At 41.3% G+C, this 16700-nt stretch overlaps 1 protein-coding gene across 2 annotated transcripts in view; it reads right to left on the bottom strand.

The window, feature by feature from the left end:
• The window catches only part of URB1 (URB1 ribosome biogenesis homolog), a 71258-nt gene that overhangs the window by 8085 nt on the left and 46473 nt on the right, over positions 1 to 16700 (bottom strand). For both annotated transcript variants that reach the window (XM_073362312.1, XM_073362303.1), the window contains 11 exons: positions 15968 to 16026; positions 15035 to 15228; positions 13327 to 13437; positions 13181 to 13244; positions 11294 to 11465; positions 10570 to 10672; positions 6447 to 6607; positions 5792 to 5903; positions 3641 to 3747; positions 2850 to 2993; positions 790 to 899 (listed from right to left, as the gene is read on the bottom strand). In XM_073362312.1, coding sequence (XP_073218413.1) covers positions 790 to 899; positions 2850 to 2993; positions 3641 to 3747; positions 5792 to 5903; positions 6447 to 6607; positions 10570 to 10672; positions 11294 to 11465; positions 13181 to 13244; positions 13327 to 13437; positions 15035 to 15228; positions 15968 to 16026 — 1337 coding nt within the window. The remainder of the gene's footprint in view (positions 1 to 789; positions 900 to 2849; positions 2994 to 3640; positions 3748 to 5791; positions 5904 to 6446; positions 6608 to 10569; positions 10673 to 11293; positions 11466 to 13180; positions 13245 to 13326; positions 13438 to 15034; positions 15229 to 15967; positions 16027 to 16700) is intronic.

Below are 16700 nucleotides of genomic sequence, written 5' to 3'. Positions count from 1 at the left end.
ATCAATCAATTGTCTGCATTTATTAACACAACAAAAGCTATTCTTATGTCAATTATTCATTACCTTGGAGGTCAGTGACCCATCCCACATAATTAGAAACAATACCCCTATTGCTTGATCATAGGCAAGCAAGATGCTTTCTAATCTAATCACAAAATAAGTATTGTGCATATTGGGCCAAATCCATGCTTCCACTTCCAGACAGGTGTGAAGAAAGGTGCCTAAAAGGGATATAAATAGTTGTGCCCTGCTCTGGGCACTTGAAAAACCTACAGGGTTTATGCTCTGCAAATCTATCTGGAGGTGGGGGCTGGGAGCATGCTCAGTCTGTTTTTAGCACAGATTCTCCTGATCCTGTAGCTGGTAAAAATTGTGTGTGTGTGTGTGAGAGAGATTGAGATTACAGCCAGTTCAGGATAGAGGATCAAATTAACAGCCATGCAGAGGTCATTGCAGGATTGGGTGCCTAAGCAACATTTGAAGAAGTAAACGGCTAATGCGCTATCCTAATATGTCATCTTGATAGTACCTTTGTGAGAACTCCTAAAAAAACAACCCCCAAAATTTAAACAACACGAGATAACATTTTAGGGTTCAACAAGTTCTTTCACCCTAAGGATGGCATTTATGTGTGGAAGTACCACGAGTACTCACGGGATACCTCTATGTAAGTCTCTTTCACACATACAGATGGGTGAATAATCCCTTTTATATTCATTTTCAATTGCACAAATACTCCACAAAGAGTACAATTATTTCTCATTACAACAACATCCCCCTTTTATGTACCTCTTCTCCAGAATATATAATATCCAGGTTAAGAGGCTATGGTCTCGTATCAGTTGATAGGCAGCTTTAGTGATACATGCAGCATTTTGCAGTATTTCCAGAATGTGACTCTGAAACGGAAAACAAAATATACTTTTATTTCAATAAACTATAGCTGTGGGCTAGTTCACTAGTATAAACATTTAGGAATGATAGAATAGGAATCTAATTGTTTGGTAAGCTTTTATTCAAAGGAAAACAATGATATCAGGGTTGGAAGGGACCTCAGGAGGTCATCTAGTCCAACCCCCTGCTCAAAGCAGGACCAATCCCCAATTTTTGCCCCAGATCCCTAAATGGCCCCCTCAAGGATTGAACTCACAACCCTGGGTTTAGCAGGCCAATGCTCAAACCACTGAGCTATATATTCTGTGATTCTGTGACAAGACAGGGAGAATGCCAGACTGCACCCTATAACCTTCCACACAGACACTAGTTTTGATGATATATCGCAGAGACGTAGACACCCGTTCCTCACTGAACTTAAACAGATAAGCAGCATCAAAGCAAAAGTCAATGGGACTACTGAAGGCTAGGTACATGCTTAAGTACTTTGCTGAATAGGGCCATAGAAAGGAAGTCTGTCTAGAAGTTAAAGCACAGAACTGGTAGTCAGGAGACATGGCTTCTATGTTTAGCTTTTGCTATGTAACCAGAGGCAAGCTATTTAATTTCAGTACATCTCACGTTTCCCCATCTATAAAATGGCAATAATGATACCTACCTTCCAGGAGTGTTGTGAGGCATAATGAGTTAATTTTTATATAGTGTTTTGAGATTTTGTAAAGTGCCTGGATTGCACTGTTATTAGGAGTTCAAGGTATTTGTTATTGTTGCATCACTTATGACATTCCTCTACTTGGACCGCCAATCGTTATGCATTTTGTGATATAAGTAAACAAAAATGTTTGTAAAATGTATTTTTAGAGGGATAGCTAATAGAGGCAGCTATTAAAATACCCACTCATCCAGAAGTAAATATAATACTGAAATAAAAAACGTGAACTATTTGAAAAATTGGTGGACAGTATCTAATCTAATAAAGGCAAACACTGTAACAAACCATTTCAAGTTCTTCAGAACAGCCAAAGGACAGCAGACTTTCTAATTTTTAGGCAGATATATTAGAATCATTAAAGAGAAGCAGTGCCCAGGCAACAAGATACTTTTTTATTTTTAGGTCAAGATTTTCAAAGGCAACTAGTGATTTTGGATACCTCCATTTCTGAGCACCCAACTTGAGACACCATAAAGGACCTGATTTTCCAAGGGTGGATGCTCCATATTTTCTGAAAGTTAGGCTTCTTTAAGATGACTCAAGTTGGGTGTCCAAAAATTGAGGAAACAGAATCACTCAGTTTTAAAAATACTGACATAAGTCTCCACTTTTCTCCATTGTAAGGATGGCCCCTTTGTTATTGGACCAGATGCTCATCACAGAAAGTATGTCGCCAATATGCTTCTATTTGGAGATAGGTAAAATTAATGAAGGAATTAGACTGACCTCATTAAATTCTGTTTGGCTGCTTCCCCAGGATATAAAACTAGTGCATTAGCTCACTGTGTCAGCTGGCCACTCCGTATCTACCCATGTCTTGGAGGAACAATTCAATCACCTATAGGACTGAGCCCTTTATTTCTGACAAACTTATAAACAGGTTGCATTTCAGGTATAAAGACTCAATAACAAAGCAAGCTATTAATATTATAACTTTAGGGTACAGTGAAGGTGGAATTGATGATTATGAACCATCCTAAAAAGGACAAAGGCCCAACTACGCAACTGAAAGTGCACAAATTAGAGTTCTGAATGTTAGTGTCACTGGTGTAGATAAGGCCATTGACCATTACTGTCAGCTGGTGAAAAATGGTGCAGGTCCATGATGAGACTGTGGCACATAGTCTTGATGTAAGTGGGTATTTCCCCCCATAGAATTGAATAACAGTAAGTTTGAAAGAAGAGCATCTACATGTCCCTTCTTAATTTGCTTGAAGTTTTACATTTTTCTTCTTTTAATTACCTGGGAGGCTTCATCACACAGTGGACTGTTGAAGAAGCACAAAATGACATGGAAAATCCTCTGATAGTCATACAGCTCATAGCAGTGCTTGTCTCGCAGTCCTTCTCCAAGAAGCCCAAGAACCCACTCACGTTCTGTTTTGTGCTGGAAACCACACAGAAGAAGTACCATAGTCACCGATTTTAAAGCATGCTGGGAAAAGCCTCAGCACAAACAATATGGTTTCCTACAAGTGGCAACATCAACTTTTCCTGACTTCCTCTTTTCAGTTTTTACCACCACAAAATGTAACCAACAGACAGATTTCTGCAGGAATAATGGGTCAACGGGGCAAATGTGATCAGACACAAAACTTACAAGGTTGCTATTTCTAAAATATTTTCACTGAATTCAGCATTAATAACTAGGTTAGACGATCACTGTAGGCTCTTCAGGGCAGGGATTAGATATTCATTCTGTGTTTGCACAGTGCCTGGCACCATGGAGCCTTGATTCCTAATCATAATGGTCATAATGATCATAATGGTCCCTTCTGGCCTAAATATCTATGAATCTATGAATCTAATTGGGCCCACTAGGCCCTACCACAATAGAGATAATAAATATTTATATGAAAATAAAAATGAAACAAAAATGCCAGTAAATAATTACAAATGTTGAGTAGAAAATTTCTGGGATTTTTTGGTTGATTGCTAGACATTAACACCCTCAAGTCATAATACTAGCTAGGCCAGGCAATATATTGCTCTCTGAAGGTTTATGAAACATACAGGACATGAATCTCACATTACCTCAAAATCAAAGCTGTAGAAAAGCTGATAAAATCCCGGTACTTTCTTCAAGTCCAAATACTGATGTGACAGAAGGAATTTATTTATCTTTGTGTACATGTGCTCCTCTGTGAACAGATTTCAGTGGTTATTTCTGAGGAGGAAAATTTAAGTGTGCACATTCACAACCTCACTGATGAAGTGGGATCTACACCTTGTATTGCCTCCGTAGATGTCAGAAATATTTCACTTGTGGCAAGTATGATGTTCTCATACTGTAACAGTAAAGGTATTGTTGATCACCCTTAATTTTCCTTAAAACAAAAATACACAACCAGAGAATGCCCCAAGCAGATGATCACATGAATATTTAACGTTGGTCAATTCTCAATACTTCCAAAGTTACCCTTCACTCAGAAATAAAAATCTACTACAGAGTTAAAAGTAAACCCCACAGTGATATTCACAGAGAAGCCCCAGGGAATCTCATAAAAAATACAGGATTCTAAGCACAGTGAAGAGTGTCAAAGGAAAAGCAAACTCAGAATCATGGACAAATTCCAGACCATGCAATCATTGGTTTTAACTTACAGGAAAACATCGGTACCAAAGAAACACTTCACTGAAACATTATGCAGCTATTCCACATTTTATATATTTGAAAAAAATAGCCATTTAGGGCAGGGATTCTCCAACATTTTCCACAGTGTGAACCACAGCCTAGAAGAGATTGTTTAGTGGACACCTCTGATCCTACTTGCAATACTATAGACCACCTCTCCTCCCATATATGATCCTATAAACATTCTTGTGTCAATTACAGTAACTAACCAAATGGAAAAGTAATACAAGGAAAGTATTTTCCTATATTTTTAGATGTAAACACAGAGGAGAGCCAGCATCATACAAATTACCAGGTCTCCACAGACCACATTTTTTAACTTTTGTATTATGGCCAAATCTGGAGATGCACGCATTAATGCCTGGATTTAAGCATGCAAATATCCCACATGGCTTGCACAGAGATCAGGCTATTCACATGACTAAGTCAGGCATACACACATAGATTCTAAATCCCGAAAAGACCGTTAGATCATCTTGTCTAATCTCCTGTATAACACAAGCCATTCATTTTCACCCCATTATTCCTGAATTGAGCCCAAAATTTGTGAAGAGAATATCCATCTCCTCTGCAACAGATTAGACGGGATCTGAACTGGCAACCACTTGCACACAAGGCACGACACTTTCCACTCCTCCAGTAAGTCAGGGCACAAGATTTAGATTCTAATGAAGGTTTTTCCTCAAAACATTTGAAGGCCTGCGTGATAGGGTGCATAAACTCTGTCCCTGACTGGAAAGGATTAAGCAGCAATTTGAGGCTTAATTAGTCAAACTCTGCTACATCAGGGTTGGCTGTTAAGCCTGAAAGAGAAGTTTAAAGAGGGAAGTCTAGCAGCTGGAGGCTGGTGTGGAGGGAGTACAGCAGACAGGCTGTCCTGTGGATGACAAGAAGCCTGACTGAAGATAGGAACTGTGATGACCTGCATGCTTGAACCCCTGAGCGGAGCCGGTGCTAGGCATTAGCAGACTAAGCAATTGCTTAGAGCCCCAAGCAGCTCAAGGGGACCCCCATCTGCTTTTTTAGCATGTGTTGGGGAAGAGGAGAATATTCCTGTTTAGGGCTCCCAAATGCCTAGCACCACCTCTGTCCCTGAGTGAGGCAAGAAGAGCGCCAGCCCCTGGACAGTGGCTGTTTGGGACTCAGGAGCCTGTCCCTCAAAATCTGTAGCTGATGAGGTGTGCCTGTGAGGAAGAGGTGGCCTGTTGAGCTTGGCTGGGCTATACAGTTGTGTTGGCATTTCTGTAAGAGTCTCTAAGGCACTGCAAGGAGCCGAACTCTGTAAAGTGGTCGGGCCAGGCCACGCCCACAACTGGAGCTGGTAAAAGGACAGTGGAGGAACCTGCGGTAGAGTTGCAGCATCACTACATCTGGCTTCCAGGGGAAACGCTGGAGTGGCAACCGTGCTATAGCATGTCTCATGGTTTCTATGTTTATCCGTATGCTTTGATTCTACAGTGTCACTGAAGCTAATCGTTCTATGCAGCGTTGTTTTCCCTGCTTTAGCCCCAGAAGCTAAGCCACAGAACACACAATTTAATCTACAATACCTGGCTTCAGCATTTGCTGCACCACTCTAGCAACGAAGAGGGTCAAAGAGAAAGTAAACCTGAGATTCGGTTGTCTGATTCCATTTTGCACAACATCCATAACATAGAGCAGCTGTAGCACAAGAAAAAGGAAAAGAAAGCTCTAGTATTACTCATCACCAGCTAATACAGCAGGACGTTCCTCAATGGGAGCGTGAGAAAATAGGCCTTAACTGTATTTTACAAGTAAAAAAATCAAGCCACAATCCCAGCAGAATGACTGTTCTAAGAATTCCAAATGGTTTTTGGTTTTTTTTGAAGCTCACTAATCATAATAAACATAGAACAAAGAAAATAGAATAGGAAAGCGGATAACAGATCTTTTAAAAAAACATTATATGAATTCAGTCAACTCTGAAGTACACATTTCTATAGATGGCAATTGCTAACTCTGGGACAAGTGAAAGTGTGCGAGAAACACAATCCCATCTTTGAGGACAGACTAATAATACTACACACTGAATCAGGGCTTGAGAAACCAGTTTACTCACCCACCCAAGGGCAAGTGGAAAGTAGAGGCTGGTGAATGGGTCCCTTCGAGGAATGAATTTGCCCTAATGTGCCTACCACAGCAGGTTCTAATATCATGGATAAATTAAATCTAGAACATTTGTACCTGTCTCTGTTCTCGAAAGCGAGCTCCTTCCAGGTGAGAACGAAAGGAACCCAGAATATAATACGCTGCTGCTCGCATATTGGAATCATAGCTGCTAAGGGCAGCTACTGTTAGGCCCAAAGCATTCACTTCCACAAATGTATGGCATGCCACTACACACTCTGTGGAAAGGAAATAAGTTAACATTTGTAAAAGCAACACTACAAAGGACATGTGGCAATGCAATTCTTCACATTAACTTCATTTAAAAACATAATTTCTGAAAGATGAACTAGAAACTGTACATTTAATTGACTGTAGCAATGCATGGTGAACAATCCACTCAGCAAGTTAGGAAGGGGCATTCTGCACACACACATCCATCTAAACAGGAACATTTTAGTTTCCCTGAAGTCATGTTGGCCAGTTCCTGGTGTGCAGTGATGCACCAAAGCTCATCTTCAAAGACAACTCAAAGAATTCTGCCTGGTGCACGAAGCTGGCCGAGCCTGGGATCAGGTAGAGTGGCTTGTTCAGCTCACGATTCTTAGCTTGCCAAACAGCAACTGTAAGGAAGACCAGGCTATAGAATAATTCAAAGAACAGGGGCAGAATTTAACTAATAAACCAACTCTTGCCCAGCCCTTTTCTATCTCTTGCTATCTTTTCTCTTCTTTTGATCGCCATTGATTTCAGTGGGTCTTGAATTGGGCTTCAACTCTGTAGCTAGGAATTGTAGCCTTGTGCAACAAGTATATAACAGTGTTTCAGTGTTTATGGGCACCTATCCATAAGAGTGCACCCCCAAAATCAAGAGGTATTACATTTTCAAATTGCCTTATTTAGATTTCAATCCTTGCAATCTGCTGTACCTCTGTAGATTTTGTCATTTTTGGAATGATGTACTCATTGTAGCACGTTCAGGGCAGTTGTCCCTTTATGGCACAGCTTCGAGTTAGAGTTAGCACAGAGCTGCCTTGCTCAAGGGGGAGTTTCAGAAAGTTTTTCTGACATGGGGGGCGGGGCGGGAAAGGGGGCAGTTTGGGCCATGGCCCTGCTCATTTCGGAGTGTCATGTACTTCAGAGCGTGCAGAGAGAGCAGTCCAGCAGTTCCTACATGCAGGGACACAATCTGTGCCCCAAGGCTGCACGAGGAGATGGAGGCTCCTTGTGCCAAGCCCCTCTTGCACACAGAGCAGCAGGACACAATCCAGTGCTCATTATTTGGGAAGGACATTGCTGTAAGTGGAAGACCATGTAAAGTTACGAGTAAGTTCTGGGAAGACTCTATGGAGCTCAATGTTTGATTAATGTTAACTGTAGGGAAAAAGCAAACCTCTTGGGCACGCCCCATATCCTGCGTCTGAACGAAGAAACAGTGGGGTGAGTAAAAGCACCTCCAAGAAAAGCATCCTTTTACTGAAAAGGATACCAGAATAAGACATGGATCCTCCCTCTTAAGCTACTAGCCGTGGGCACAGAATCTAGTTTACTAGTTTGAATTACAATATAGGCCCATTAGTGATTTTAACATGTAGGGCACTTTCTAATTTAAACCCAATTTACGCCCCCTTTAACTTTCTGAATAAGCCTACCTTCTGCATAAAATTTCTCTTGTGTAGTTCCGCCCCACCTGGGGCTGAATTTTTTTAAGGGATTTTTGAGGTTAATCAAGACGTTTTTAATGAGGTTTTGAAAAAGTGGTGGCATTTCTATCCACTCATAACTCCACATCAACTTGATGTAAACACTCCAGGCTTGTTGTCTATGCTAATCTTCGAGGAGAAACAGAGGCATAGGAGTATTTTTTTCCCAGCTGAATAACAAATGTTTTTTTACTTAGTGGCAACATCCACATAGGTTATAACCCCTATGAAACTTTTAGTGAATGTTTACCAGCTCTGCTCTCCCTCTAAACCAAGTACGTTCCTAGCCCTTTGATCACTAAAGGTTTATATTTGCCATGGCAATTCCTCCTCCTCGCCCCCAAAAATCACAGATTATCTATGTCCCCATCCCAACAGCTGTGCTCATTCCCTCCTCAGCTGCCAGAACACCCTATCTCTGCCTCTTGGCTAGCATGTCTCTCGGCTCACATAGCTCTGCTGAAGGTGGGACAGCCAATGGTAGAATCTGCCCCGCCCCACTCTGCACCCTGGCCAGCTCTATCCCACATGACAGGGTAACAACCTGTGCAACAGCACCACTGGAAACGCATTTCAAAACCATCTGCTGGAGAGAGTCAACAGCTGTTCTCAGCACTAACAATTCCTGTACATTTCCCCACGAGCCTCCTGGCTAAGTTAGATCCATCATATTGAATTGGCAGTACTCAAAATGCCTCAGTCTTCCCCCTCATAAGGGGCTCAGTCATGATCCTGGATGCACAGCTGTGCAGAGGGGGCTCTTCATGCTCCCAACTCCTCCGCATGGGATGTCCACATCTTCAGAGTCTGTGCAGGGCAGGAACAGCAGCTGCGGCCAGGTTGCTCTCACAGAGGTTCTGAGGAAATTGGAGGACCTTTGGCTCTTCCCCCCTCTCCCTCAGCACCAGGGGCGCCAGAAGATAGCTGGCAGCACTTCCTTCCCTGCTCGATTCTCACTCACAGTCTGTTCTCTGCCCTCTTCCTGGGGTACAGTGGCTATGTGCTGTGCTTACTTGGGCTGGGTTGCAGGGTGCCTGTAGAGCCCAAGGAAAGGAACTTTTCCTGGTGCGTTTAACACACACTTCAGAAGAATGATCTGAAGCCAACCAGTCTGTGAAGGGTTCTCTATCCACCCCTTAGCAGTGGCTGATCCAGAGTTCTTGCCTGAAGTGCAAATGCGAGGCCAGAAGCTCTTTAGAGTAGGGACTGCACCTCACTATATGCCTGTGCATAGTCTAGCACAATGGGGCCCCAATTCAGAGTGGAGTCTCTGGGCACTTCTGTCATATATGAACAACAAAAGATAATTTCCCATGTTCATGTCCCACAATAAAACCTTATTTCAAGGGTATAATCTATGTAACTCATATAAGGATTTATCTAGAAACTCCTCTTCCACTGCACGCATGGCATGGAAATATTTTCAACCAAGCTGCCCTTGGAAAAGGCAATCAAGAAATTGATGTGAAATAACAAGCTATTGAAAAAAAAAAAAAGTTAAATGTATGTATGACATCCAGTTTGTTTAAAGAACCTTGGGAACCACAGTCGGAAAGCTTTTGATAAGATGTTTATCAGATCTAAAGTTAGAGAGAACTGAGTACTTGCACAATTCAAGGCCTTTACTCAGCAAGCAGTAATCATTTGTAGGTTTATAAATATGTACCGATACACTACATAACATCTGTGCACATGATGCTGTACAGCAAGTGCAGGGAGCAGGCACAAAACAGTAGGGGTGATATTTTCAAAAAAGGCTCAAGTGACTTAGGAATATATTGGGACTTGGGATCCTAAGTCACACAGGCATTTTTCAAATCCCACCTGTTAGTCAATAACAGCCAAAAATACGAGGCCATCTAACACTGATCCTGTTAGAACACAAGGGGCATCCTGAATTTCTATAGCTTAATTTTTTTTTTAAAATATACACAGGATGACACTCTATATTTTTATTACTGTCAAAAGCATATTGGTCAATTTGCAACACCAACTTAAAACAGCAACCCCTCCCTCGTTTCCACCTACACAGATACTGTACTCCTCAGGTTTATATTTCCTCTCTCTTCATCTGCACTTTTTATTCTACCTTTCAAAGCAATTATATTATCAGATTGCCTTTTGTTTGAGAAGATGTTATTGCTACAGCAAACAAAAGCCAGCTATAGCAATCCAAAGTTTACCCAGAAAAGAACATCATGGTGGACATAGGAGAGAAGTGGTTGGTAAATTCACTGTGATAAATGTCTCACTTTGATCTTTAAACATTTTATAAACAGACACAAAGCCCTTTCTGCAGTATAGCAGTTGGGTGTACAGGGAAATTGTGTCATATTAAAGTAGAAAAGCAATATTGAGCAAGTGCAAATATCATAATCTCTCTCCTCTCAAATATGGTGTAAACTCTTTCTTTGTAATAATATTGAATTCTTCGTTCAGATGTATGTTTGCAGTTCCTGACAGTTGGGCCTAAAATGTGAGATGAATATATACTTTACCTGGTCTGGTCAATTCACTGAAGAGCTGAAGTAGAAAACAGGGGTCGTAGAAATCATCAAGATCCTTCTCACTTTTATCTCTATACAATGGCACTTGTCCTTCCTGAAACAAAATCCAAAATAGAGAGCTACTACTTGAATTTAAATCAGCTTGATTTCAAACTGCCCTGACAATATCATCATGGCAGCTCACATTAAAGCCCTGCAAATACAAGGCATGGAATCATGCTTAATCACTGCTGTGTTTAAATATGGCTATTGCTGCCACGGTTCCAGTATGTTTGTCCTTGACCAATATGAGCAGAGCTAGCAAACTATGCGAGAGACTAAACGAGAGAACCCAGTGCAACTGTGCCGATGCACAGATGTGGTTTAGACAGTCAAATGTGGTGAGACACTAAATGCCAAATTCTGATCTCGGTTATACTTTGGCAGCCTCATTAAATTCAGTGGTGTTGCATAGCTTTAATTATAGGCAAGATGTGGTCCTACACTGAAATTAATCTGGGAAAAAAAAAAAAATACTGGCACAGTTGGAAACAGAACAGTAAAAACATGTTCTGTGAAATGATACCAGCTAATTAATCTTAGCCACCTTGTTACATATTTCTCAATGCAAAACAGTGGACTACATCACATTAACAACAGCACGATTAATAAATTACTAAAAGGAAAGGGGCTTTTCCACATCAAAAGAGAATAATCAATAGTTGATCCAAAGCACCTCTGGTGGCAGGAGACGGCGATGCTGAGGGAAATGTAAGATAGTCTTCATCATCTTCTCTTTATCTAGCAGACACAAAGTTTCCTCCATGCTTGGCTGCTGCCATAGTGACTTCCCCAGACTCTTGCAAGTCTTGTGATGTTCCACAGCTGCCGGTCCCCACAACAGTATCCTTAAATATTGTTAAAAGTAAGCCCTTAGTTAACAGATAATTAGCATGGAGAGAAAGGCAATTATGGAGATGGATTCAATTTATAAAGGATATAACTTAGTATTTAAATTTTCCCCTCACTTGTACTTATTATCCTGTGGAAACTTGAAACTAGAATCTGTTTCCCTGGCAACACCTTTCTCATCCATCCAAAGGCTTTCGAAATTCAGCCTGATGGTGTCCCTTTAGCCACTTCCCAGCCTACAAATCAAAGTCTGTACATGCCTCAGGAGACTGATTTATTGACTGTGTCAGTGCCTACCACCACCACCTCCTCACACACTGACCGAGACTTGATCAAACTATACAAACCCCAGAATGTCTTGGAGTTCAATTAGTTTTTTCAAGCCAGCACCAAAATGCCTCCATGACCCCCTTAACCAAGCCCTTCCACCCTCTCCTTAGAAATCCACTTATTGTGCTGTGGCTTATTATTATTTAGATAGGGCCTACAATGCGCTAGGCACTTTATGAAGTCATAAGACGACAAAGACAATGCCACTAATCGCTTACAAGCTATTCAGGCTCCCATCAATGATTGACTATGACTCTGCTGAATCCCACTCTCAAGCATGTTCCTTGCATTGGTCTGTCTTTCCTGCATGCCGGGGCAGGGACCATGTCTATCTAAGTGTCTGACTACCAATTTACTTCAGAGTGCAATATTAAAGTGTTGTTTCTCACCTATAATGATCTAGATGGTTTACAGTACTAGGTACCTTAGAGGCCACTCTTTGCCCCTGTGATAACACAGCAGCTGACAGGCAGGAGACTAGTGGCAGGGTCCTTGACTCTGGAACTTCTGTCCTTACTTCACCTGAGTTCAAATATGCTGACCCTCAGGACAGGTGACAAGGCTTATCTGTTCCCACAGGCTTTTCCATGGGTGGGATGGGGTAGAGTAGGTGAGAAAAAGGAGAGTCTTTGACTTGGTCTACACTAAAATGTTAGGCTGACCCAGATACATCGCTCAGGGGTGTGAAAAATCCACAAACGTGAGCGACGTAGTTAAACCAACCTAACCCCTCTGTGTAGACAGTGCTAGGTTGACAGAAGAATTCTTCCCATCGACGTAGCTACCACCCCTCTCAGGGAGACGGAGTAGCCACAGAGACAGGAGAGCCCCTCCTGTCAGATTAGGTAGCGTCTACACTGAAGTGTTGCAGCTGTGCCGCTGTAGCATTTCAAGTATAGACAAGCCCTTAGTTTGTTGGAGATGGGAGGCGAGGGGGCTGGACATAGGTTGAATCTGTACTTTGTATGCACTTTGTTAGCAATGCTTATGCAGGTGAAATGATAGAAAGGTGCATTGAAAATAAACAGAATGAATAAGCAGCAAAATGCTAAAGGCAGCAGAGCCATTATAACTGCAAAGTGGGCTGGCTGAGCAGCAGACCAAGGACTAAAAGAACTGGGAGACAAAGCAATCCTTTCACCCCCCAGTGTGGTCCTCTCTACACCAGTGTAGTGGCACGAGGGGGAGCTGAAATGCTGTTCTGCACCTGCTCTGTGAATAGTGCCCAGGTTCTATTAATCCAGCACCGTGCACCAACATCAATTTATTCCCATCCTGAGTTTTGGTCCTCAATTAAAAAAAAGGTGCCAAGTGTATATTAACTTTCAGATTGCTTATATAGCACATATGCTAGCAAAACAAAAGGCGGCAATCAACTTACCTAAAGTTGATAAGACTTAGATCATTCTTCTCATATAACTGAAGAAGCAGTAATATTTTCTGATCTAAAAAAATCAGTAAGACATACATTAAGAATTTTAAAAAAAGATCCAATAGAAAATATCTTTAACAGTCCAATACACTTACCGACACCACTCAGTGTTGCACCATAGGATCCTAGTAACACAGCAAAGTGGCTGCTCTCACAGACTGAGGGATCGAGTTTCACTATAGTTGACAATACATCCACTAATGCCTCTGAAACAAATACGAAATTTTATTTTTAGTTTTTGCATTCTCTATCAGATGGTAGCCAGAGAGAGAACATTTAAACAAACACCTTAAGACTTTGCATTAATATTTACACTTGTGACACAACATAGGCAAAACATTTCTCTATCAGTGCTGTAGGCCACATAGGATACAGTAGCTTCAACTTGAACAACCTCTGTAGAAGCCAGCCTGGTATTTACCATCCTATCTAGGTATTTACACAGACTCCATCACTGCAAGATCTGATTGGATAACAAATTTTAGTGAATTTATCCTGTGACATACAGAAGTGTTACCATCCCCATTTTACAGATGAGGAGCTAATGCCCAAATAAATTAAGGACAAACTTGCCCAAGGACAAACAGGAAGTCAGAGGCAAAGCTGGGAATTGGACCCACATGTTTTGAGTTGCAGTCCATTGCCTGAGCCAAAAGCCCATCCTTTCTCCCCTACCTGCCATCCACATCATAAATCAAAGCAAAACAGTAACAACCTCTTCATGAGAGTTAGAGAAAGATAGAGGTATAGATGAATGAACTCATGACAGTAAACTTCTGAATTATTGAGGCTAGCTTTTTTGAAAGAGCCAGTCTCCTTGTCCTATGGAAATACTGTCTAACTGACAAATGCATGGAATAACGGATATACTTTCATGAAAAATATAGGCAATCCCTTCCTCCTACTGCATCACTGGAGCTTTCTCATCTTGTCAGGCATTTAAAAGCCTTGAAGTTTGTCTAGATTTTGCTCATGACTATCAGTGTTGGCAGTACACATTTGTCATCAACCTGTTCTACTTAGAATTTCATCATCATCTCATACATAGCAATTTTTATCAATTTATCTCAAAGTTCTTTAAAAAGGGCAGCTACATGTTATTCCCATTTTACAGTTGGAGAAACTGAAGGGCAGAGCAGGTAAGTGATTTGCCCAAGGTCACAGAGCAACTCAGCTGCAATGCCAAGGATAGAACCCAGGACTCCTGACTCCCAGCCCAATACTCTATCCATTAGACCTTGCTACCTCCTTCAGGTTAGGACTGAACTAGATTCCTCATAGGAGGATTGTTCTATCAAATACACAAGCTAAGAAATTAAAAATTGAAATACAACCAGCAAAGAGCAATATTAAATCCTCTATATCAACACAGATACCTATTTTTAAATTAACGTCTCTTATGTAAGCAATTGCTTAAATAAATACTTAGCCAAATAATATTTCTACCTCCTTGATCTAATCTACATCAAGGTCAAAATTCTGGTCCTACTGAAATCAATGGCAAACTTCCAGTGACTCCAGTGAAGCCAGGATTTCACCCCAAGTCTTCATCAGTAAGAAATAATACCGAAGAATGCTTTTAAAAGATATTAATGTTTAAAACTGGCATTCATGAGGAAAAATACAACATTTAAATTCAAGCAGAGGAGAGCAGGCAGGCTTTGAAATGAAATGGTAATAACAATTTGGGAGTTATTTTAGTAGCTTGGTAAATATGTAGATGAGTAGGTAACTGGATGGATGGAAAACAACACTGACAAGACACTATTACTATATATAGCTGAAGAAAAGAAAGAGAGATACCTCTTGTCTGAATCTTCGTGTTATCTTCTTCTCTTGACCTCAGCATGATTGACAAAAATAAAGAGTGCTGCGTGATCATCATGTAAAGCCTGGAGAGCTTGACTAATCTCTGACTAAGCGGGCTCTCTTTTGTGTACAACAATTGCACAGCAGCATTAAGAGTTTTCAGAAATCCATGGTCTCTGTAGCGATACCTTCAAAAACAACGATCAGAGGAAACTCAGATTTCAACCAAAGGCAAATTTGCTATTCAAAATAGTGAAACACAGCATAGAAAGCAAATAAAAAAACATAGCCCAATATTTCATTCAGTTTGTGAACTAGCCACATCTTAAACTTCAGAAGAAAGGACTATTTCAGCCAGAACAGCAATCTGCTCTACAGGCTTTACTACAGGTTAGCATTTCACAAATTTTATATTAAAACCTTCATTTGATAGTAATCCCTCAGCCCTACATTTCTATTTCCACATAAGGTAAGAAGACTCCCCCAAACTATTTATTTCTTCTCATTTCTCTTTTTCATTGGTAAAGGGAAAGTGCCTAATCCTGACTTCATACCAGAGTAAACAAGGAATATTTTAAATTAAAAATCATGGGTTACACTAGTTTAACTAAGAAAGTAGGAGCAGTTCCAGTAATTTGCTACCCCACACTAACTGAAGGCCAAGTCTGGCCTCAGTTGTACATGAAGTCAATGGAGTTGTACTGAAGTGAATGGAGATTGTGCCTATCAATGGGGCTAATCCTAAAAAGTGACTGTCATCCTCAAGTCCCACTGATTTCTGTAGAAGTTGAGGGCACTTAGTACTTTTTAGGATGTGCTTAGTACACTGTAGGATTAGGCCATAACTGATAGGATGTGGCCCAGCAAACATTACAGAGTGCCTATTCCATCTTTGCTCCATCTCAACAGCAATACAAAATTACTTACTTAAGTCCCATTTTCACAAGACTGTGCCAGTCAGCCGGAACCACTTCATTAACAAAATGCTGTATGGGTAGTAAACAACAAGTAGTGATATGTAACATTCAATATGAAGCAGAGCAAAGTTTCCATAGAACATCAAGACCTCAATTTTCTGTTGAACACTTTGGAGCCACGATAGCAGAGTCCAACCAGTTTCAAGGGTTTAAAAAGTACCAAAAGCAAAATACAACTGTTCTGCTTATGTCAAGCCTTAATGCCTTTTTTACTATCTGGTACTCGCTAGTCTTCCCATGTTTCTCAAGCAATGGTCTAAGGCTATGTCTACACTACGGACCTTGCAGCAGCATAGTTGAGCCACTGTAAGGTCTCCCATGTAGCTGCTCTGTGCCGGTGGGAGAGAGCTCTACTGCTGGCATAATTAAACCACTCCTAAGGAGTGGCGGTAGCTATGTCAGCAGGAGAGCGTTTCCTGCCAACATAGTGCTGTCCACACCAGCACAGGGGTGGGTTTTTTTTCACACCCTTGACCAACAGAAGTTTTACCGACAAAAGTGCCAGTGTAGACATAGCCTATGCTGTTACTTTAGATCAGGGATCGGCAACCTTTGGCACGCGGCCCATCAGGGAAACCCGCTGGTGGGCTGGGATGGGTTGTTTACCTGCAGCATCCACAGGTTCAGCCGATCGTAGCTCCCATTGGCCGTGGTTCGCCGTTCCAGGCCAATGGGGGCTACGG

This window comes from Lepidochelys kempii, chromosome 1 (assembly GCF_965140265.1).
Source record: "Lepidochelys kempii isolate rLepKem1 chromosome 1, rLepKem1.hap2, whole genome shotgun sequence".
NCBI classification, from domain to species: domain Eukaryota; kingdom Metazoa; phylum Chordata; order Testudines; family Cheloniidae; genus Lepidochelys; species Lepidochelys kempii.
The sequence above is the reverse complement of the archived record's forward strand: the minus strand, read 5'-3'. Positions and strand labels throughout refer to the sequence as shown.